Below are 21,543 nucleotides of genomic sequence, written 5' to 3'. Positions count from 1 at the left end.
AAATAAAATATTTTCAAGCCTCTAGTTGGCAGTGTTGCAAAATTTCTTAAAACCACTCCCCCTTCTTCCCCCTTAAAAAAGCCTAAAAAGAACAAAAATATATATATTTAATTTAAAAAAGAACAAAACTAAAGGGGGCCTCTATTTTATAAAATAAAAACAGTCAAAAAGGAGAAAAAGAACTAGTAAATATAAAAGAAAAACCAGTCTGCTTAACTAGATCACCATAGAAGTTCAATGAAAGAAAAAAAAAGGTAAAAATAAAAAGCCAAGCCTCACTTTGACATGTCTCTTTGAAAATCGCCGCTAAGTCAGTTTTGTCAATAATCTTACAGTTTTCTTCTCATCCTTAGAGTGTCCTTTAGTCCCAATACTAATATAAAAAAAAAAAAAGTTCTCACCAAGCCGATACACTTTCTCTTACGATCTCTTCCTTCCGGAGCTGTCCCAGCTTCAGCAGCTTAATGGCTGCCTCCCCCGATGGTAAAAGGGGCTTCTTCTGGATCAACCAGGGACTTGCGATGTCCCCTGGGATCTACAGAACGCCCCTTACTATCACCGTCTCTACGGGACGGTTTAGGTCCGTTGGGACCGACCAGGAGCGGGGATATCAGCAGCTATCTCAGAGCCCCGAGATAGCAGCTGTATCGCAGCGACGAGACTCCGCCTTCTCCCGCCACCAGTAGCTCTTCTTTTGTGTATGAAGAATGTCTGAAGGATTTTGATGATGGACTTGTCAGCACATCCCTAAACAAGTTGCTTAAATCGTTCTGAAATTTCTTTCTGAGCGTTCAGTAATTTGATGCATATAGGAAATGTGTTTAGCATCTAAATGCATGACTTTGTTGTAATATCAGTGACCATACTTTAGTTTTTTATGTTCAATATATCTGAATGTATGGATTTGGTATAAAAATATGCCTGGTTGTGATTGCAATATAGAAATATATGTATCTTAAATACATAAATTTAATATTTATCCAACATTATTAGGCTGTTTCTTTGCCACATAGCAATCTGAATGTTGCTAAAAACATAACCCAAAACATCGTATTTGGTAGATTATTTTCAAGGTAATGTCAACTGTGCCTCTAAACATGAAATAGAACAAAACTAGAAATTCAGTTGTAAAGTGGAAAATTGTATGTGATCCAAGATTTTCTGGTTCAAATTTTGGAATGTGAAGTTTATCTTAATAGTAAAGGCAGTTATCTAGTCTCAAGGAAAACCACACCTCATTGTTGAACTGTGGATTTAATCGCACTAGCGATAAATGAAGAAGTTTTTATTATGATGAACTTTCTTATAATATTCTTATGTGCCTGTACAAAAACTACATTAAAAAGATTAATCTGTCTCTACGTAGAGACAAAGCAGAAGATAATTAAAATAAACATTTGCTTGCTAGTGAGAATTGGTTTATGTTTATAATGAAGCATTATGGGAGGAACATTTTAATAAATAAAGTTTCTTTGAGTTTGCCTAACATAATGCAAGAATGTAGCCTCTGTGGCTATGCAACAAAATATGATCAAAAGAATATTTATTGTTTTATACTGATATGAAATTGTGATGAAATAATCTGCGGTAAAACAGTGAGAGAGAGGCTCCTTGGGAGTCCACATGTCAGCTATCTCCTTATTCTGCAAATCCATCAATCCTTCAACAGAACAACCAGTTCTAATGACTAGAATATTCAGAACCTCCAAGAAATCTGCAAACAATGCAAAAAATAGGTTTCCCTATCACTGCAAAGGTTATAAATCTCAATCTATTGTTTTCATTCTGTTTAATAAATACTTTAGAAATCCCTACTGATCTGTCTTTGGTGGGTCACTGTCTTTTCTAGAAAACTATAATTAACAGCTCAGTATTTGAGCAACCCAGTATGCAATTCAGCAATAGAATTTCAGTTGATGCAGACTATCAAGAGTGCACATCCATTTCTTAGAGATTGCCTGGAACAGGATCTTAATTGGGGGGATGATTGTACAATCAATTACGATTCTTCCATCTCTGGTCTCCCCCATATTTTGCTTGCTACCCAACTCAGACCTTTTAGGATGCTCACTAATAGATACTCCCTCATGCGCACACACACCCATACACACTCACAGTTAAAACTGTCTAATTCCATAGCATATTCTTTACTTTCTTGTTTCTCTCTTTTAACAGGGTTAGAGATATGCTAACTGATGCAGTCAAAGGAGCTTCCAAGTAAGATCTTTGCTTCTTAATAAATACAGGCTGTGATACTATTATTATTATCTCTTTTATTCATTAAACATGTAACTCAGTCAACTGAACATTTAAAAATGTATCACAAATATCATTGACTGGCGCTGATGGTTGATACGGGTTGCTGCCAGCATCCTAAATATCAACCAATATCTTTAAATGTACAGTGTTGTTGTTGTTGTTATTGGACAAGCTGCTTTAAACAAATATTATTATTACATCCCTCTCATGAGAAGCTTTCCTTAAGAAGCACTAATATTTTTGTTCTTTTCACTATCTATATAAATATAAAGCAATTTCTCTGTTATCTTTATTATATATATTAACATAACAGTTACAAAACATTACTGGAGATATACTAAATGCTATACCTTTGGTTCAATTAGTGAATAGGGTCTTTTTAAGAAGCAAGCATGGATAGCCTAATCTGGATCAGGACCCTGGTGTAGGAAGGAAGGGCTTTGGTTTTTTTTTTAAATGAATCCTGGTCCTCTTATCCATCATCTCGGAATACTGATACTGAAAGACATTTCTAGGGGATGTATGCAAACAAGTTCAAACCTTTTTTTAAATGGTTTAACTCGTAATTTAATCCCTTCTTCCAAAACCCATACGTATTTAAAATTCTGTTGTAGTTCATGGAAAGTATATTAAATGTCTTTTTTCTAAAAGGAAAAGGCTATGCTAGACCTACTACTTTTAGAATTCAACTGAATTATACTGTATATGCTGGGTGGTAATCCTAAAATTTGTAGATCTTTAAAGTTTTAGAAGACACCAGATTGTTGAAAAGGGATGACTTTTCATTCCATTTCTCTAACCTCATTCTCCTTCCTTTATTTTTTCCTTTATTTCATTGACAATTGATACATGATTTTCAACAGGGAAAGCCCAGTAGTTAAAGGGAATTGTCTTCTAGCATTAACAGGACTGGCAGTTGCTGTTGCAAAGCATGAAAAAGAACTTACTTCGGACATTGAAGAACAATTTGATGTGAGTTAAAATGACTTGATTGCTTTCACTGTAAAACAAATACTGTATATGTAAACATTAAAACTGGCCATGATGTTCTTATAGTTCTATTTCTAATATATGGTGCAATCAGGTAAATGAGTTTTAAATTCAGTTGCTTAAAATATCACTGGAAACATGAATAGTTTATGACCACAAGAACAAAAACAATGATTTAAAAATCTATATAGATTACTCATTTAAAATTGCATTCCTATATCCGTTTGACCACAGTGAAAATTACTTCTTACAGTAATAAAATTAGAATTGTACTCCAATTCTTTTTGAGCAATGTGTGGTTGTGTGTTTGTGTGTAAATAAATAAATAAATAAAATATCATTCAATCTTTATGTACATGTGCATACTAATTCAGGAGTAATTTTTGATAATGGTACCTAGTGTTGTTCTATTATTTGGCAGTTCATAAAATTATTACATCATTTAAACAACCAGATTTGTTTTTAAAAAATATTATTAGATAATTTTCAGTGCTTTTGTTCTCTGCAGACTGAGCCAGACTTTCTTCCAACAAAACACTGGATTTCCATGGTGATCGATACCCTCCTTAGCATTGTGGACAGTCACTATTGTCCCAAGGGTCGAATCTTTCCTTGGTTTTATCAGGTAGGTCAAAGCAGATTGTACGAAGAATCATTATTACAACTGTACTTTACTGTATTGGGGAAAGAAATTGATTTGGATTTTACTTTGTTTATCTTGGCTTTTAGAATGACCTTACATTTGAAATTGTACATAGAATCTACTCTCATTCTCTAATGGTAGATATACCTTCAGTGTAGATCTGTCAGTGGCATCAAAAAGAAATTTAAAAAATCAGCTGGTCCTGGTAAAACCAAGAGGCTTTGGGTACCTACAGCCTCAGGATCCTGGAGCTTAATATCTTTAGTTTTTTGATGGGATTACACTTTCCCAGGCAGAATCTGTGTGAAGCCTGGCCATCCTCCTGGATTCACAACTTCTGTTTAAAGAGGAAATTGTAGTCAATTGTGGCCTTTGCACAATGCACAACTTCAGGTTGTGCACCAGTTGTGCCATTTCCTATATTGTAAGGCCATGCATTTATTCAAATGCCCTGGTCATCTTGCGCTTGGATTGCTGCAATGCCGTCTACGTGAGACTATCCTTGAAGAGCACTTGGAAGCTAAAACCTGGCACAAAATGAATAAACAGTCTTAGGGATTCCGAGGTGACCCATTTAAACCACTGTTGTGTAAACTGCACTGTTTGCTCCTTTGCTTTTAGATGCAACTCCAGGTTTTGGTTATCCCTTTAAAGCCCTAGATGACATAGGCCCAGCTTACCTGAGACATGTTTCAACCCAATGGGATTGACCCGCCCCACTTGCTTTGGGAGAAGGGGCATGTTTCAATCCCATCGGCCAAGGAATTGCAGCTGGCAGGGTCCAGGAGAAGATTCTTTTCTTCTGCCCTTTGAAATATGTCCTCCAAATTGAGATCTGCCCCCCAACTTCATGATCTTCTGAAAGAGCCTGAAAACCTGGCTTTGCCAACTGGCTTGGGGCCCCAAAGGGGACTAACATTTTAAAGGTAGCTAGTAGACTAGTGCAAGAACTCATGTCAACCCTATCTATGGGGGTTTTTAAAAACCTGTTTTAATATTAATTTTAACTTTTAATGTCTAATGTTTTAATGTTGTAATTCTATAATTGCTTTATTCTCTTATGTATGGATATGTAAGCTAACCAGAATTTCTTGGTAGAGAGATGGGTGGCATACAAATTTAAATAAAATTTAGGTAGCATACATTCCATAGATAACAGAATAAAGCAATTGTATAATTATATAACCTTATTTTAAGCTTTGCCCTACCAAAAAAGCATCAGGCCTAGAATCTTCTCAGATCCTACCATAATCAACTTTTGTGATATTATCATCTCAGTTCCATGCTGACTATGATCATTATCTTCTAATCTGTGGTCCCTGACCACTGAAGAATGGACCATGTTTGTCATAGATAGTGGCTACCGATTCGTAACTGCTGAAGAAATAAAAGATGAAAAGGTTGTATGTAATTTTGGTCAATTATAGACAGAAAATGCTTAGCTTTTTTGGAGCCTTACCACAGTGCAGCTTTAAAATGATGTTTTATAGAAGTAAGGAGGAATCTGAATGAATGGGATGAGCAGAATACCGTTAGGAAGGTTCAAAATGGTTGATAACAAAGCTTGAACAGCAAGCAGTCTTTCAACTTTGTAAGTTAGAGCACTCTAAGTAAAATATATACATGGTTGGCAACATTGAAATGATCAGTCTAAAAATGGTATTTCTATTGTTAATCCCCACCCCTTTCTTTGGAATCTTTGATATCACTTCTTCCGTGCTGTGAAAGAGACTATCTTGTTACAAGAGACTGCCCTCAAGGGATGACATAACAGTGTTACGGCCATTTCATTGTGTGGGTGAGAGAAAGAACCAAAGCCAGGTGCCATTGTCAGTTAACATATAAAAAGTTAAAATTGTCATGTATAGTATCATAGAATCGTTTTAATAATATATCTCCAATTAGGTGTAAGTTACTGATAATCTACTTCTTTAGAATGAATGGGCACTCAAGGGAACCCTAAGGCAAAAAACCTGCATTGCAGAACCCATTCGTCTTATAGGAGGTGAACATTTATATAGCTCAACAACCCGATGTTTCCCCCCAGGACCTGATTCTTCTGATTTATGGGAGATGGGAATGGATATGCAGATTTACATGCAATTAGATTTTCTGCTTTGGGCTCTGGTCACTTGGTCTCCCTCTCTTTTTTCCCCCTTCTGCTGCTTCTGTGGTTCTTTTTAATAAACCTCACTGTGTACATTATGAACTTAGGCTATGCCTCACCACAAAGTCTTGGAACTGACAGGAGGGACAGGAACAGAAGAGGTAGCACTCACATTCTCATCTATTCTAGTATAATGACATTCCGCATGTTACTTCAGTTAAATAAGATGGCGATCCTTTTGTACAGAGGCTTTTATACAGAAGTGAATGGGGGCACCATTTTCCTCTCTTTTCTTTCCTGAAAGGTCCAGCAAATAACTAACTGCAGATTTTCCTAAGGAGCCATGGACTCATCTAAGTGGTTTGGCAATTGTGGATGGTGGAAATATGATAAGACAGCCTTTCCCAATCTTCTGATTTGCCAGGGGTTTACATATCGATTCCCACAATTCTTACATGAACTAAATTTGTGTTGGCCAGTGGATTATGGGAGTTGAAGCCCAACATATTTGGGAACATTATTTGGAGGAAAACTGCTGTAACTCTATGATCTATTCTAAATGATTTTCAGTTAAGTAGGTGCTGAATAGGTAGGTGGATCAAAATAATAACTTTTTTTTAAGGGCACCAGATGTCTGTTGAGGAGGGATGAACATAATTTTTTTCAAGTGTTGAATTAAATGATTTGCATGTCTTTGATTAGCATCAAATCTGGGATGAATTCTTCTAACAGAAAGTCTACTTGGGCCCATTCTAGAAATATTCACACAATATATCTTTGGATAGTCAGACTATCTTGGCATCAAAATAGATGTCAAATTCCTATATCAACCTGAGATTTGTGGTAATACTTTCTGGAAATGACATGTTTTATCCTTTTTCTCATGCTAAATGTATGCTGTGGAATAATCCAAATCTCATAATATAAGAACTATTTGTTATCAAAAATTGGGGTAAAATAGGTATTTAAAATAAGGCTCAATTAATATATAAACATGAAGAATTTTTGTTTTCTACTTCAAAATTCAAATATTAATTGGTACAATTCACTGGTAATATTTATAACTGCAATATTTGTTGATACCCCAAGTTGGATCTGCGGTATTTTCTGCCTTACAAATATATAATCTACTGCAAGCAGAATTATAGCTGTGACACAAAACAAGTTACAATTATTCTTTATAAAATTCTATTACTGACTAGAAAATTTGGTATGGTATGCAAATTTTAGTGGTCAGTTCGAATAATAAATTAATACTTTCGATTTTCTGGGAAGAGACAGTGGGAAGAGATGTTAACATCAAAGCCAAAAACTTCAAAATCTTAGTATACACCTTGCTCAACAAAATATTTTATACTTACTAGTCTCCATTGCAATTATATAGAAAAGAATTGAATAAACTATCATGTTGAGGGAGATACAGGCAATCCTCGAGTTATGACAGTTCACTTAGCAACCGTTCGCAGTCACAACATAACTTTCCAAGTACTTATGATGCAGTCCCAAATGTTGCAGCACCCAAGTACTTATGATGCACGAATATTGCAGTACTACGGCAGTCACACACTTATGAACGACCACAGAGGCTCTGCAATATTCATCCTGCCAATTGCCCCCACCACCACCACATCTCCACAGACGCTAGACTTGTGAATACTCACATTGTGTCATGCCCCCGTAGGAGTCTGGATCTGCAGGGGAAGATGAGTTGGAACAAGAGCCAGCAGAGATTGAGGGGCGGCTCTGTTGGCTTTGGAGGAAACTGGGGAAGGGCAGAGCTTATCAGGATTAGAAAGGCCTGCAGGGTTAGAAAGGCAGAGACAGAGCTCAGGAGAAAAGCAAGGACTAGCCCCTCCTAATCTGAGAACAAGGAGGGAAGAGAGAAGGCAAGATCAACGCAGATTGAGTCAGCTATGAGGGAGGAGAGTGCTCCACCCCTGTTCAGAAGGCACACCTGGGGACTGAGATGTAAGGAGGTGCTGGTGGGAGGGGCATTTGTCGGGAACAAGCATTGAATCTGTGGAGTCTCGTGTACACTTGCCAGTGCCCGGAGATTGCTGTACTCTGTCTTGTGGGGCTTGCCCAGTTTGCCCTTCTTGCTCTGAATTACTATCTGGCTTATCTGGCTTATTGGACTACGGGCCCTGATTACTGTTTGGCTAACCTGGCTTACTAGACTGCTGGCCCTGGTTGCTGTTTGGCTAACCTTGCTTACTGGACTACTCGCAGCTAGAGGTTTCTGAAGGTGCGTGTGAGAGCTTTGCTCCAGGACTTGTAGTGAATGTGGGGACATTTGGAGGCACAGCTGGAGCAATACAGGGAAGTTAGACCTGTTCTCTGATTGTGTAGCTTTTGTGCCACACCCCGGGTCATCACACATTGCAAAGATTTAGCGAGCCTTGGGTCTCTTGACCTGCTTCAGTGCTTCAGAATGGAAGCCTAAAGTACTGCAAGATCCATGCAAGATCGTGCTACTGATGTTGCATGATCTCAGGGTACTTAAGGCCTCTGTTCTCTGCAAACAGAGGCCTGGACTAGATCTGCAGCAAAATGCTTTGCAAATGGAGGAAAGGCCTGAAGCACCAAAGCCTTCCCTCCATTTGCAAAGCCTTTTGCTGTCTTTGCAGAAAGCCTTTGCCACCAAGAATGGAGGCCAGGAGTGGCGCATGTGTCCCTCCAGGCCTCCATTGTCATCATCAAAGGCCTTTCCTCAAGTCCTTTGCCACTGAGAACAGAGCCCAGGAGGGGCGAGTATATCCCTCTGGGGCCCCATTTTCATTGGCAAAGGACTTTCCTCAACTCCTTTGCTAACAAGAACAGAGTTAGGGAGGGATGTGTGTGCCCTTCCAAGCCATTGTCAAAGGCTTTTTGCAAAGATGACTGGTGGCTATAGGGATGCTAGGTCTCTAGGCCTTGGCAAGCCTTTGCTCAAGGCAAAACCATGGCAGAAAGGCTGGAGAGGAGACAGCTGCATTGATCATCAAGATTTGTGTAAGGTTAAGTGATCCAGTCGGGCAGAATGGGTGGGAGAAGCATGAGATATCTCAGTGGATCAGAGGAGGCCTTGGGTGGTCAGAAGCACTAGGCTCCCCATGTCCTTCCCCACCCTGAAATACCTTGTGCACTTAACAACCTGCATATTCAATTAGTGAATGAGTGGGCGAAAGCAGGGAGTTATCATGTTCAAGTTACGTGATTAACTCCTATGAATCCTTGGGTTACGAATGTAATTGGCAGGCTCCAATACATTCGTAACTTACCTGTACAATAAGACTAATGCTTCATTTAAACATACGTTTGTAGAGTGTCCTACAAATCATTTCATTTGCAGAGGAAGCTATTACATATATTAACTCAGCGTTGAGACAAGATTTAATAATCTCAGATACTCATATTCTTCTGAATTATATTCCTATTGTAAAGAAATTGACATCTAAACAAAGAAAGTTGATTCTCTTGCTTATAGCTGTTAGTCTTATTCTTAAGCACTGGGAAGATAAAATACAACTCCAACTACTGAATAGTCTGCAGAATTGATGTTAACAATTTACAAACGAATCACTTATCAACATAAATTAGTTATGGGTGATTATATTGAAATATGGCCAGCAGTCATTGAAATGCTTATGTAGAACACTTATGAATGCATATGTGTCCATGAATACCTTCCCTGTGTACCATGTCTTCCTTTCTAATTTTTAAGGGTTCTTTTGTCTTACTATCTTTCTATAACTTAACATGTTATTTTGTTTTTTTGTATGCAGTTAATTAAGTGAAATGAAAAATCTTGAGTTGTTCCCAAACAAGTTCATTTGGTAGTTAGTTATCTGAATTCTGTGCTTAAAATAATTCCCAAGGCATAATTCCCTAATGCTCAGCAGGACTGTTTTTCTCTTAACTTCCCTTGTATTTTTATAAATTCACCTATAAACTGTATGGGTTCTCTCTCTATGTATATTGAAATAAATGTCACTTGACTTCACACTGTTCTGTTGTTCCAGTTGCTTTCTTTTTTCTCATTATGCCAAGTGTGTTTCTCTATGTAATTTAGCCGTGGTAATGTTGCCTCGAAGGGAAAGATACAATTTTGTGTGTTTTGATGATCAGTCCTATAGATATGTATTCAAAAGTAAATCCCATTGAAAGTAAGATACTAATTATAGTTAGTGAGTTTTAAGATTTCAGGATATTTCTTCCTCTGAGACTGTTTATTTAATGTTATAAACTGCTGTTAGTACCTACAAACTGAGAGGTGAGTCTAGGTGTGTTTAAACACTTTAAGAAATATGTTGAAATGTGTATTAATTATTAAATGTTTAATTCTCTTGCATTGAGTATTTGATGTTTCTGCAATGATTACATATTCTTTTCTTTTTCACATAATGCTTTTATTGATGTTGATTCTCTCCTCCTCATCTCCTGCCTGTTCAGAAAATCCCAGTAAAGTTATACAATGAATTAATAATTTTAATTTACGTTAATATATTTTAGAAAATACATATTTGCTTTTATTTTCTTCAAGCAAAGCTTATTTCAGTGTTACCAAATAAAAAGCAAAGGGATGCAGAGTCACACAGTTAAAATCATTATTATATCTTCCTTTCACTTTCCTAGATGAGTGTGCAGTGTGCCAAATCCTTTTATACACGGAAAAAAAGATGAAACTAAGAATCTTTGGTACTTTTCTTTTGTGTCCTAGAAATCCTACTCGGGTGAAAATACCGCAAGTGCTATTGCTCGTTCCTGCGCAGCAACCTCTTTGTCTCTCTTGGTGCCGGTTTTTATTGTATCCTACAAGGAAAGGGTTGAGGAAGTCCTGAATTTACTGATTGCCATGTTACCTGGGAAACCAAATGCAGATGAGTCTCAGGCTGTTCAAATCCACATGAGCCTTGCATTGGGGATGTTTATTTCACGGTTATGCGAAGAGAAAGTCAGGTATGAATTCCATCCTATGGCAGGTATGCAAATAACTTTTGCTTCCTCTCACGCTAGATATTCAAATTATGCAGAGCAACATGTTTAGCCTTCTGCACTTCGCAAATCCCAAGCCATTCTGCAAGATGCTTTCATTTTGAATTACTTCCTTGATCATCCCATCTTCTTCCTTTTTCAACTTATTTCACTGCCATGTAACTGATTGCATTCCCTTTCCACAAGATTGCAGTGGTGTCTAAGGCCTCCTCTGGGTTACGTTCACAGCGAGAAAGCCCCTTCAGTGTGGACTTTTCTGCAAAAATAAAAGCAAAAGTCTTAACCCACATAATCTAAGCTTTTCCCAACCTATTATCCTCCAGAGGTGTTTTGCTATAGCCCATCTGCCCTAGCCAGCATTACTGTTATCTTGCTGGCTGGAAATCATATAAAATATCCAACATTTGGATGGACTCAAATTGTATATAGTTTTCTTAGTATTCCAATACTGGATTATTTTGATATGTTTTGTATAAAGAGCAACAAAAACAAAACAGATTTGCTTCCCATCCAGTCCAGACAATATTACTTTGGAGTAGAAAACTAGAGAAAATTCTGGATTATTCCAATCTCAGAATGAAAGGTTAGGAAGCAGCTACTTGTATTAAAAATAGTAATAATCAAATGTTGTATTTGGAGAAGATAAGGTTGCCTAAACTTCTTTTTTATCCACATATTGTTTGTTTGCCACATTGGATTGTAACTTTATTTTCTATTTGGATATTCCATATACTTCAAAGCTAGATGTGTCTACTAATATTTGAAATGAATATATCTTGCTCTCCCATGTCATTTTGCTTAAAAGTGATTATTTTTGACCACAATTGAGCCCAAAATTTATGTTGCTAAGTGAGGAATTGGTTAAGTGAGTTGTGCCCCATTTACAACTTTTCTTGCCATATTTGTTAAGTGAATCACTGCAGTTGTTAAATTAGTAACATGGTTGTTAAGTGAATCTGGTTTCCCCATTGACTTTGCTTATCAGAAGGTTGCAAAAGATGATCACATGACCCCCGAGACACTACAACCATCATATATGTGAGTCAGTTGTTAAGCATCCGAATGTAAATGAGTTGACCATGGGGATGCTGCAACAGTCATCAGTCTGAAAAATGGTCATAAGTCACTTTTTTCAGTCCCATTGTAACTTTGAAAGGTCACTAAGTGAATTCTTGTAAGTTGAGGACTACCTGTACTAATATTTCAGGAGATTACAGTTATATAATTTTTTTCCAATGTTGTATAAAATACAGTATAGGAACAATAAAATAAAAAGTAGTTTAAAAAGAAATAGACAAAATTACACCAGTGCATTGTGCATGGGAGCAAAGTCATCTCTCTACTGTTAATAAAAAAGACACCACAGTATTGTATAATATGGAACTAAGCAACTACTTATCATAATTTCCCCAAATATCCATCCATTCATCCTATTTGGGACTTGGTATCTTAAGTCATAGGTTTTTTTTTCATTGACAGACATACCATACAAAGGTGCAGGCTTTGATAGCTTCAGCAGATAAAGGAAACCTACATTTTAAAGAAAGCTGCTATTTTTGAAACTGATAAGAATAAAACTGATTCAGTTCTCTATAACTGTTTAGCTCTGCTCTTACAAGATCATTTAGACTACAATACTGAATATGTGAGAAGAATTGAAAGGAAATAGATTTGCACACACTCAGTGGAGCCTAAATTAGTCTTGAGTATACTTTCTAGTAAAATCAGAAGGATGGAAAGATGGAAAAACAAGTTTGTCTAGAAATTATGAGTCCTATTCTTTCATTCTTTAAAGCGTCTATTGCATAAAGAATAGAGTCAAGGGATAAGTAAGTTCTCTCTCTTTTGGTCTTTTGAGAGATGTTTGTCAGAAATCAAAAGAGAAGAGAAGTTAGCAACACTTCCCATTGGCACGCTCTTAATATAATTCTGGATGCTGCTTTTGGAGATGTGTGTATATATCAAAAATAATGACACGTGGTGATTCTTCCAAGTTGAGTTCTTTATTGTTTCATGCCTACAGACAGTTTTGCCAGACGAAGTCTCCACTGTGTGCGTTTACAATATACTCTGTGAATGATTAGGAGGCTCCTATCTTCACCATCTTTCTCTCACATAAGATCTGGACTTAGTTGCCTCTTATTCCTTTGGAATGCACACACCTTCTCCTTGGAATCCACTCCTTACTACATGACATTGTATGTTGTGTGGTTAGTTTGTTTATTTCTGTGAGTGTACGTATAGCTCTGTTGCCCATAGATGCAAAATGTTAACTTGTATCAGACTAGAGAAGAATATATAAATAATGATAGCCAATTGGTTATCAGATCAAGAAAACACTGTAAGAATTTACAAGACTTACAATGTAGAGCAATGTATCACTAGGATTTATTATCACTACTCTTCCTCCCCTAGTGATGTAGCTGACAAGCAAATGAATCTTCTGTTGATGAAATCCCTGGATACATTAGAAGATTGCTGCTTTGACACAAGTATTGAGTACAGGTATGTACATTTATATGTTTGTTGTGCTTGCATTTTGATGTGTAGAGTGAAGTTGTGCTTAGATCAGGAGCAGGAATTATATTCCTCTAGATCAAGGATGTCAAACTTGATTTCATTGAGGGCCGCATCAGGGTTGTGTTTGACCTTGGGGGGGATGGGGTGGGCATGGCCAACTTGACATCACTCATGTTGGGGGCGCCTGTGGCCCGAGTACTCTGCCAGCAAAAAAGGGCTTCTAAGCTCTGTTTTCGGCTGGGATGTCTCCTGCAACCTTCCGCCAGCAAAAACAGTGCTTGGAAGGGCTGCACACAGCCCTCCCGAGCTCCATTTTTGCTGGCAGAGGCACTGTGGGCTGGACCTTCACTGTTTCCAGGGCAGTCTCACCCTAGAAACACCCTGCGGGCCGGATCTGGCCTGCACGCTTTGAGTTTAACACCCCTGTTCTAGATGCTGAGCTATAACATCCAGTAACCAAACAACATGACTATTGACAAGAATACTAGGAACTGTAATTCACCAACATCATGCAGGTCCAGGTTTAATAGAGTTAAAACTGGATCATGGAGCTTAGTTGTGACTCTTTGCTGATCTCATACGAGTCGCATAATATCGTCTTAATTCTACTTTCTAAAATGTTTGTGAAGATAAAACTAGGCAATTCCTGAACACTTTACAGGAAAAATGGGGTATAAATAGGAGGAATACATAATGGTTGCTTGATTATCCACTGTAAAACAGGTATATGCTTTTTTGTTGTACTAGTGTGAGATGCTTGTTTAAAGGAAATTCTTTGAATAAACAAAGGAAGTGTATTTTTAAAATGCCTTAGACTTTTAGATTGCTTAATTTTATTGTAGTTTTGTGCTGTAGTACGCCATGTGTTTTCCCTTTTTAGTATTGTAATTTCTGTTATTTTACTTATGTTCTCCACACTGCTTTAGGAACAATAATGAGGTTAGGCTGAAAACAGTTATAGTAGTGGTAAATCTCTGTATTATAGCTGGGCTTCTTATGAGACATAAGATTCATATGTATTTAGAGCAGCTACATATATTGAACAATTAACTGTACTTTATACAGTTTTTATTATATATTTTCATAGTATTTGTGCAGTAAAATAACCTTGCCTATTACATGATAGAAAGTGGTGCATGCTACATTTATAATATATACTTGCTTGTATAAATATAATAGAGATTTAAAACATCTCCAAAATGCTTGCCCTCTGAAACAAAGACAGTCTTCTGAGTTACTAGATTTCATTGTTTTCTTTCCACAACTGTGGAAGAGTTTATAAATTCCATGCAATATGTAGAAAACTGTAGGACTGCTTCATTCATTACATTTTTCTCTAAACTCCTAAATATATTTCTACGTGTTCAATAAATGGTTCTATGTATAGTTTATGTTTTTGCTGGGATGGCAAAAAACTAAGCAGAAAAGGCAAAGTACGTAATAAAGATAACTATGCAGTGTCACTTAGATCCTAAACCTAGAACACTGAAGATTTGGAGCATTTAAGGTAAAATGGAGGGCAGTAATGGCATCATGGAGTCAGCCAGCGTTGACAGGAGACTCTTCCTTTACAGGTTAATTAATAAAATGCACTTTTGAAGCTTTGGTTGGTAAGGTTGAGTTGAGCCTAACATCTCTGGAGCCTGTTGTTAGAACAGACATGTGCTTATAATGCAGTCTGAGCTGCAGGAGCAGCTGTCTCACCCTGCTCCTTTATTTGGAGGAACTATTGTGTTAATTTAACAGCTGGAGATTGGATGTAAAGTATGGATGAAAGGAAACTTATTTAGGTTTGCCAAGCGACAGGCTAGAACTCCAGGTGTTGAACAAAAAGGCTGAGAATCTGGGAAAAGACTAAAATGTATGGAACAGTGATGCTGGAAAAAAAAACATGTTTAAAATTACATGGGCCTTGAGGTGTATCCTGACCATTACAGTCAGAATCAATGTTTAGATAAAAAGGCCATTTTAGAGGTGAATTTCAGGTTGATACTTCCAAAATCCATTGAAATTGTAAGCATTATTGAATCAGTCCTGATTCAGTATCTAATGGCCTCAACTAGGTTAATTCCCCCCCCCCCCCATTTTCATCCTTCAATTCATTCCTTTTTCCGTTCTTATTTTATGCCATAAAGAATAAATGTTCAGTCTTCTTACTTTCTTTTGCTGTTTGAGAATCTGACACTTGGAAGCAAAAGAGAAATACCTAGTTGTGCAAATGTATGCAAATGTATGCGGATTCCTTGTTTCGTTGGCAGAGATTTTAGACTTTTCTTTGGCACTGAGTAGATGCTGCCCTCACTGTAATCTAAGGAGAGCTGAGTTTAGAATCAAATTGGCATTGCTCGACTGTCTTCTGGCATGATAGGAGGCACATATGGTAAAAGGGAGATGCATTAGCCACATTGCTTTGCAATGCCCACTGTTTCATGTCTGAGTGCCCATTTAGCATAAGATAAAAGCTTGATAATTGTAGCCAAATTAGCTTTCCCTGCCAGCCAAGAGCAGATGGAGGTATAGTACAGTGGTAGGGAGATGAAAGATTAGGATCTTTTGCCTCCTATTTTAGGTATGGTTTGGGGCAAAATGAGCTAAATAAAAATCTGGTTATTACCGATACCAAATGTCATTTTAGATTGCAAATATTCCTAGCTCATAAAATATTTGAAGAGATAGATACCTCATTCTAAACTACAGTTTTAAAAACTATATCAAGAAATGAAGCACTCATATGGACCAAGTAATTTTTGTATTAGGGAGGTACATAAGGAATTCATATTTTATCCATTAAAATACTTTATTGAGGTGTTTTTTTTAGAACTTAATTGTTAAACGTTAAGACATGTATCAGTCACCCAGTTCAGATGCTGAAATGATCATTTGGAAAACTCTCTGATTTGATTGAAACATTTCAGATTCTGGACAGTTTGATTCAGAGCTAAATGTGAACTAAATTTTGGAATCATACATTTTTCTTTTGTTTTGCTGCCCAGAATCCCTTGCTCATAGGATGAACGGCTCTATAAATTAGTTAAATATTGTGGCTCTCATTGGCCAGCCTAGGATATCTACAAAAGTAGGTACAGCATTTTTTTTTCTAAAAATGGGTCTGTAAAATCCCAGAGAAAGGAATGGAAGGATTTCATAAAGTGGACATATTTAGGTAGTAGTGGACCTTCCTTAAATATGTAATTTTCACATAATTGATCCTATGGAAAACAAATTTAAATCTGAAGGCCGTTCAAATGAATATAGGTTTATTGTATGCTACTATTCTCTACAAAATCTGAACTATTAATGGTCAAAACAAATTGGTGGTAAATAAGGGTCGATGGAATTCAAGGGTGGTGGAAGACTTAGATCTGTGGATGCAAAGGGACTCGAGACTGATGATCTATTTAACCCCTCCCTCAGGCTCAGTCTGGTCATCTCCTACTGGGATTTTGATAGAAGATGAAATCTCTCCTTTAATTCTCCCATGTGGATTGTGTAGTCTGCCCTCACAATGAACTGAGTGTAAATAACTATTTATTAGCATTACAGATATGTATATTGTATTATTCACAATGGTGTGCATGTAAAATAAAATGCCTATAAAACACAGAGTACACTGGCAATTAAATAAAAGGCCCACAGAAGGAGCACTGTGAGGCAGAACAATATATAATTCAACAAGAAACAGTAATTACTGATACATACACTGGAGAACTACAGAGAGAGCATAGAATTCAAAATAACAATTAAGGCCCAAGTAGAGAAAGAAAAAGTTATAGAAGAGCTTATGCTTCTAAGGGTGGATAGGATATGATCAGAATGAAATTTGACGTCAGAGAAAATGAAAATAGAGCTGCCATTTTTGCAGTTCATTATCTGTCTTTCATTAAGTTCAGAATTTGATTCCGTCATTTTGGAGGGAATCTTACTTTACCTGGAGAAATACTTCTAAAATAGTTCAGCTCCGCTCTGGATAGCCGTTGGAAACCCTATTCGTCTTTGATATGCTTAATTCTCTAAATTAGCTGCATCAATCTCCATAACTTAATTATGTATTATGTAAAGAAGGGCTTGGATTTTATCTGATATATTACTATGAAATATATTATCAATCAAGGCTATTGCTTAGCCATTGCCATCTAGTATCTTTTAAGAGAAAGGGAAATAAATCTTTTTGAATGAAAATTGTACAGTTTTCATGACAAGTATGTTCAATTATTGAACCTGTTGATTTTCTGAGGATTTGTTTTTGTTTTTCTTGTTCATTTGTTTTGTGCTTCTGTATTTTGTTTTCTGTTTGTCCCCCCCCCCACCTTTCTCACACATACAATACCATTTCTGACCTGAGCAAAACTAAAGGGGGAAATATTCAAAACATGACTACTCAACACTTTATACAAGTGGCACTTGCAACAAAATACTGTATTTAAGATTAAGCAGCTGACCCTAACCACCATTCTGTTTCCGTTCCATTTCTCTCTGACTTTACCGTTGTGTTTTTACCATTGTGTGAACATTTCCCCTCTTGGTTGAGCTGCTTGGGGAGAAGTTCCTCCTTTGGTTATTTTTCTTAACATTTTACAAAGTTTAATTTGTTTTTTTTTAATTGTCATTAATGTGTCAAGTTCAATCCATTTATAGTCATGATTGTTTGTTATGACTTTAATAAAATAATAAATTTTTAAAAACCAAGAATCTTTGTGCATCAAATTTCCTTCACTCACCAAAGTGGAGTTCCTATCTTCCTCTCCCAACTTTTGGCAGAGATTCCCTTGACTCTTTGACATAAAATTTTGAGGGTGGACAGAAGTTGGAGGAGGAAAGGGACACTGATGAAAGTCACTCAACAGTTTCTGTGATTTGATGAAGGTCTCAAAACAGTTCTTCTCTGTTTTTAGAAGCATAAGAATCTATGCTGAATCTGGAATGTATTGATAATAAATGCTCATAAATAATCTAAATAAAAATGTTTATGGGAGCCAGCTTGTTGAAAGGGGTATTTTTTTTTATAGTTTCACATAGCTTTCTTTTGACAGGGGACAGTTGCAGCCTACCTATAAGACTTTATTGCCATCTAGCGGTGGATTGCTCACAATGTAATTTTTAAGTAATCAGGAATTACAATGATGCTTAGAATGGTTAGTGAAACACGAAGAAGGGGCAAGCAAAGATCATGCTGGATGAATAAAATCAAAAGATGGACATTCAACAACTGAAAGAATTAGAATTAGAATTCTTTGTTGGCCAAGTGTGATTGGACACGCAAGGAATTTGTCTTGGTGCAAGTGCTCTCAGTGTACATAAAAGAAAAGATACATTCCTCAAGAGTCAAGAATCATAAGGTACAACACTTAGTATTAGTCATAGGGTACAATTAGCAATCAAATCATACTAGGAAACAGTCAATATAAATTGTAAGGATACAAGTGACAAAAGTTACAGTCATAAAGTCACAAGTGTGAGGGGATGGGTGATAAGGAGTGATGAGAAGATTAATAGTAATAGTAATGCAGACTTTGTAAATAGTTGAACAGTGTTGAGAGAATTATTTGTTTAGCAGAGTGATGGCTTTCAAGAAAAAACTGTCCTTGTGTCCAGTTGTTCTGGTGTGCAGTGCTCTATAGCGTTGTTTTGAGGGAAGGAGTTGAAACAGTTTATGTCCGGGATGTGAGGGGTCTGTAGATATTTTTCCCTCTTTTTGACTCATGCAGTATACAGGTCCTCAGTTGAAGGCAGGTTGGTAGTAATTATTTTTTCTGCAGTCCTAATTATCCTCTGAAGTCTGTGTCTGTCCTGTTGGGTTGCAGAACCAAACCAGACAGTTATAGAGGTACAGATGATAGACTCAATAATTCCTCTGTAGAACTGTATCAGCAGCTCCTTGGGCAGTTAGAGCTTTCTGAGTTGGTGCAGAAAGAACATTCTTTGTTGTGGTTTTTTTTTATGACATTTTTGATGTTAGGTGTCCATTTTAGGTCATGTGATATAATAGAACCCAGAAATTTGAAGATCTCTACTGTTGATACTGTGTTGTCTAGTATTGTAAGAGGTGGTAGTATGGGAGGATTTCTTCTAAAGTCTACCATCATTTCTATGGTTTTAAGTGTGTTCAGTTCCAGATTATTCCGGTTACACCATGAGGCAAGTTGTACAACCTCCTGTCTATAGGCGGATTCGTCATTGTCTCGAATGAGACCAGTCACTGTTGTATCATCTGCAAACTTCAGTATTTTAACAGATGGATCATTTGAGATGCAGTTGTTGGTATATAGAGAGAAGTGGAGAAAGCACACAGTCTTGAGGCAGGCCCTGTGCAAATTGTACAAGTATCAGATGTGATTCTGCCTAGCTTTACCTACTGCTTCCTGTCTGTTAGGAAGCTTATGGTCCACTTAAAGTGTGTTCAAGTACCGCTAGCTGGTTTAATTTAGTTAGAAGAATGTCTGGAATAATGGCATTGAAGGCTGAACTGAAGTCTACAGAGGATCCTTGCATAAGTATTTGGAGATTCAAGGTGGTGTAGGATGTAATGCAGAGCCATATTAACGGCATTATCTGTCGATTTATTTGCTCAGTATGCAAACTGCGTGGGATCTAACATCGGATCCGTGATGGTTTTCAGGTGGGACAGCACAAGCCTTTCAAAGATTTTCATAACTACAGATGTTAGAGCAATTGGTCTGTAGTGATTCAGTTCCTTGATGAAGGGCTTCTTTGGCACTGGGATAATAGTAGAGCGTTTGAAACAAGAAGGAACATAGCGCATCTCTAGTGATCTATTGAAGATTCAGGTGAAGATGGGGGCCAATTGGTCAGCATAGACTTTTAAGCAAGAAGCTATGCTTGACAGGGTAGCATAGAGAGCACTTGCCTAGAATGTCTCCACAGACACGACTGAACGGTTAAAGCAACAACAGTGAGGAATTGTTATACTAGCATTATTTTTTTCTTAAATATCTACTTCATGAATTGAATAAATATGCTTCAGTTCTATGAAGATATGACTATATCAGGGCCATCATTGATATAGTTTTTTTTAATGTAGCTCCTAATACTAGCCAATGAGAGTGATTTTCAAATTCACACAGTTCTTGCATTGTGGATGTTCATCATGAATCACCACATGTATGTGCCTAATACCATATATTTACAGATATTTCTCATTGTTTCCAGTGGAAGGATTGAATAGCAGGGACTTCCACATTGTGCAGTAAGGGCAAGGTATTTTGTTACTTGATGAGAATCACTTGTCTGAAAAGGCTGTCATATATATTTCTTCACATTATCGCAGATGCAGTGCTTTTTAGTGGAGCCAATTATGCTTGAACTACTATTGAGTGGCATACTAGTTTAATAAAAATATTATAACCATATACAAGTCAGGCAGAACCTGGATGACAGACAGATCTTTTGTAATGAATTTCATTTCAGATATGTCAGTTTCTTCACTTATCTATGAACTGCTGTGAACTGAATAACGATTGCACATACTTGTTTAAACAGGCATTTAAAAATAAAGTTCTGTGGCTGTGTGTAACTTTAATATGTGAATATAAAATGGAGTTGTGACATTGATCCCCCAAATAAAACATTAATATTTGTACAAAATTTGTAAACAAGAAACAATTTTATAATCATGTTATCTTGAAAATGCAATGACTTCTATGCATGACACACGTGTGTAATTATACCAGTCACATGATCATGTTATCACACGTGTAATCATTTTCACATCATTGTGATTTCTTATGAGTGACACGAATAGAATTTCTTGGAATATGAAAAAAATAAGCATTCTTTATAATTGGTTAAATTTTGACTGACTTAACACATCACTTTTTTCTAATTTCCTATATTTAGAACTGGATGTATCTTGGGGGTAGGACTTGTTCTGTCACTGATGAGTCACAGCAACTTGACAGATTCTGAAGCTCACATCTCCACTTCTCTGCGTAAACTTTGCAAATACTTGGATGATGCAGAAGACCAAAGCCGAACATTACAGGAAGTAAGAGAATGATGTTTACTTTTCCAATCTTGCTTTTCATCTGCTGTT

At 36.9% G+C, this 21,543-nt stretch overlaps 1 protein-coding gene across 2 annotated transcripts in view; it reads left to right on the top strand.

Annotated features, from left to right (window-relative positions):
* FOCAD (focadhesin) overlaps positions 1–21,543 on the top strand; it is a 150,977-nt gene that overhangs the window by 105,627 nt on the left and 23,807 nt on the right. For both annotated transcript variants that reach the window (XM_087957633.1, XM_026680279.2), the window contains exons 24-29: positions 2,176–2,217; positions 3,123–3,231; positions 3,758–3,874; positions 10,699–10,937; positions 13,389–13,478; positions 21,348–21,495. In XM_087957633.1, the coding sequence (XP_087813759.1) occupies positions 2,176–2,217; positions 3,123–3,231; positions 3,758–3,874; positions 10,699–10,937; positions 13,389–13,478; positions 21,348–21,495 (745 nt within the window). The remainder of the gene's footprint in view (positions 1–2,175; positions 2,218–3,122; positions 3,232–3,757; positions 3,875–10,698; positions 10,938–13,388; positions 13,479–21,347; positions 21,496–21,543) is intronic.

Source organism: Notechis scutatus, chromosome 2 (assembly GCF_049901735.1).
Source record: "Notechis scutatus isolate UNSWTSFEM ecotype Mainland chromosome 2, rNotScu1.2, whole genome shotgun sequence".
NCBI lineage: Eukaryota > Metazoa > Chordata > Lepidosauria > Squamata > Elapidae > Notechis > Notechis scutatus.
Note: the sequence above shows the minus strand (reverse complement) of the source record. Positions and strands in the feature narration are given on the sequence as shown.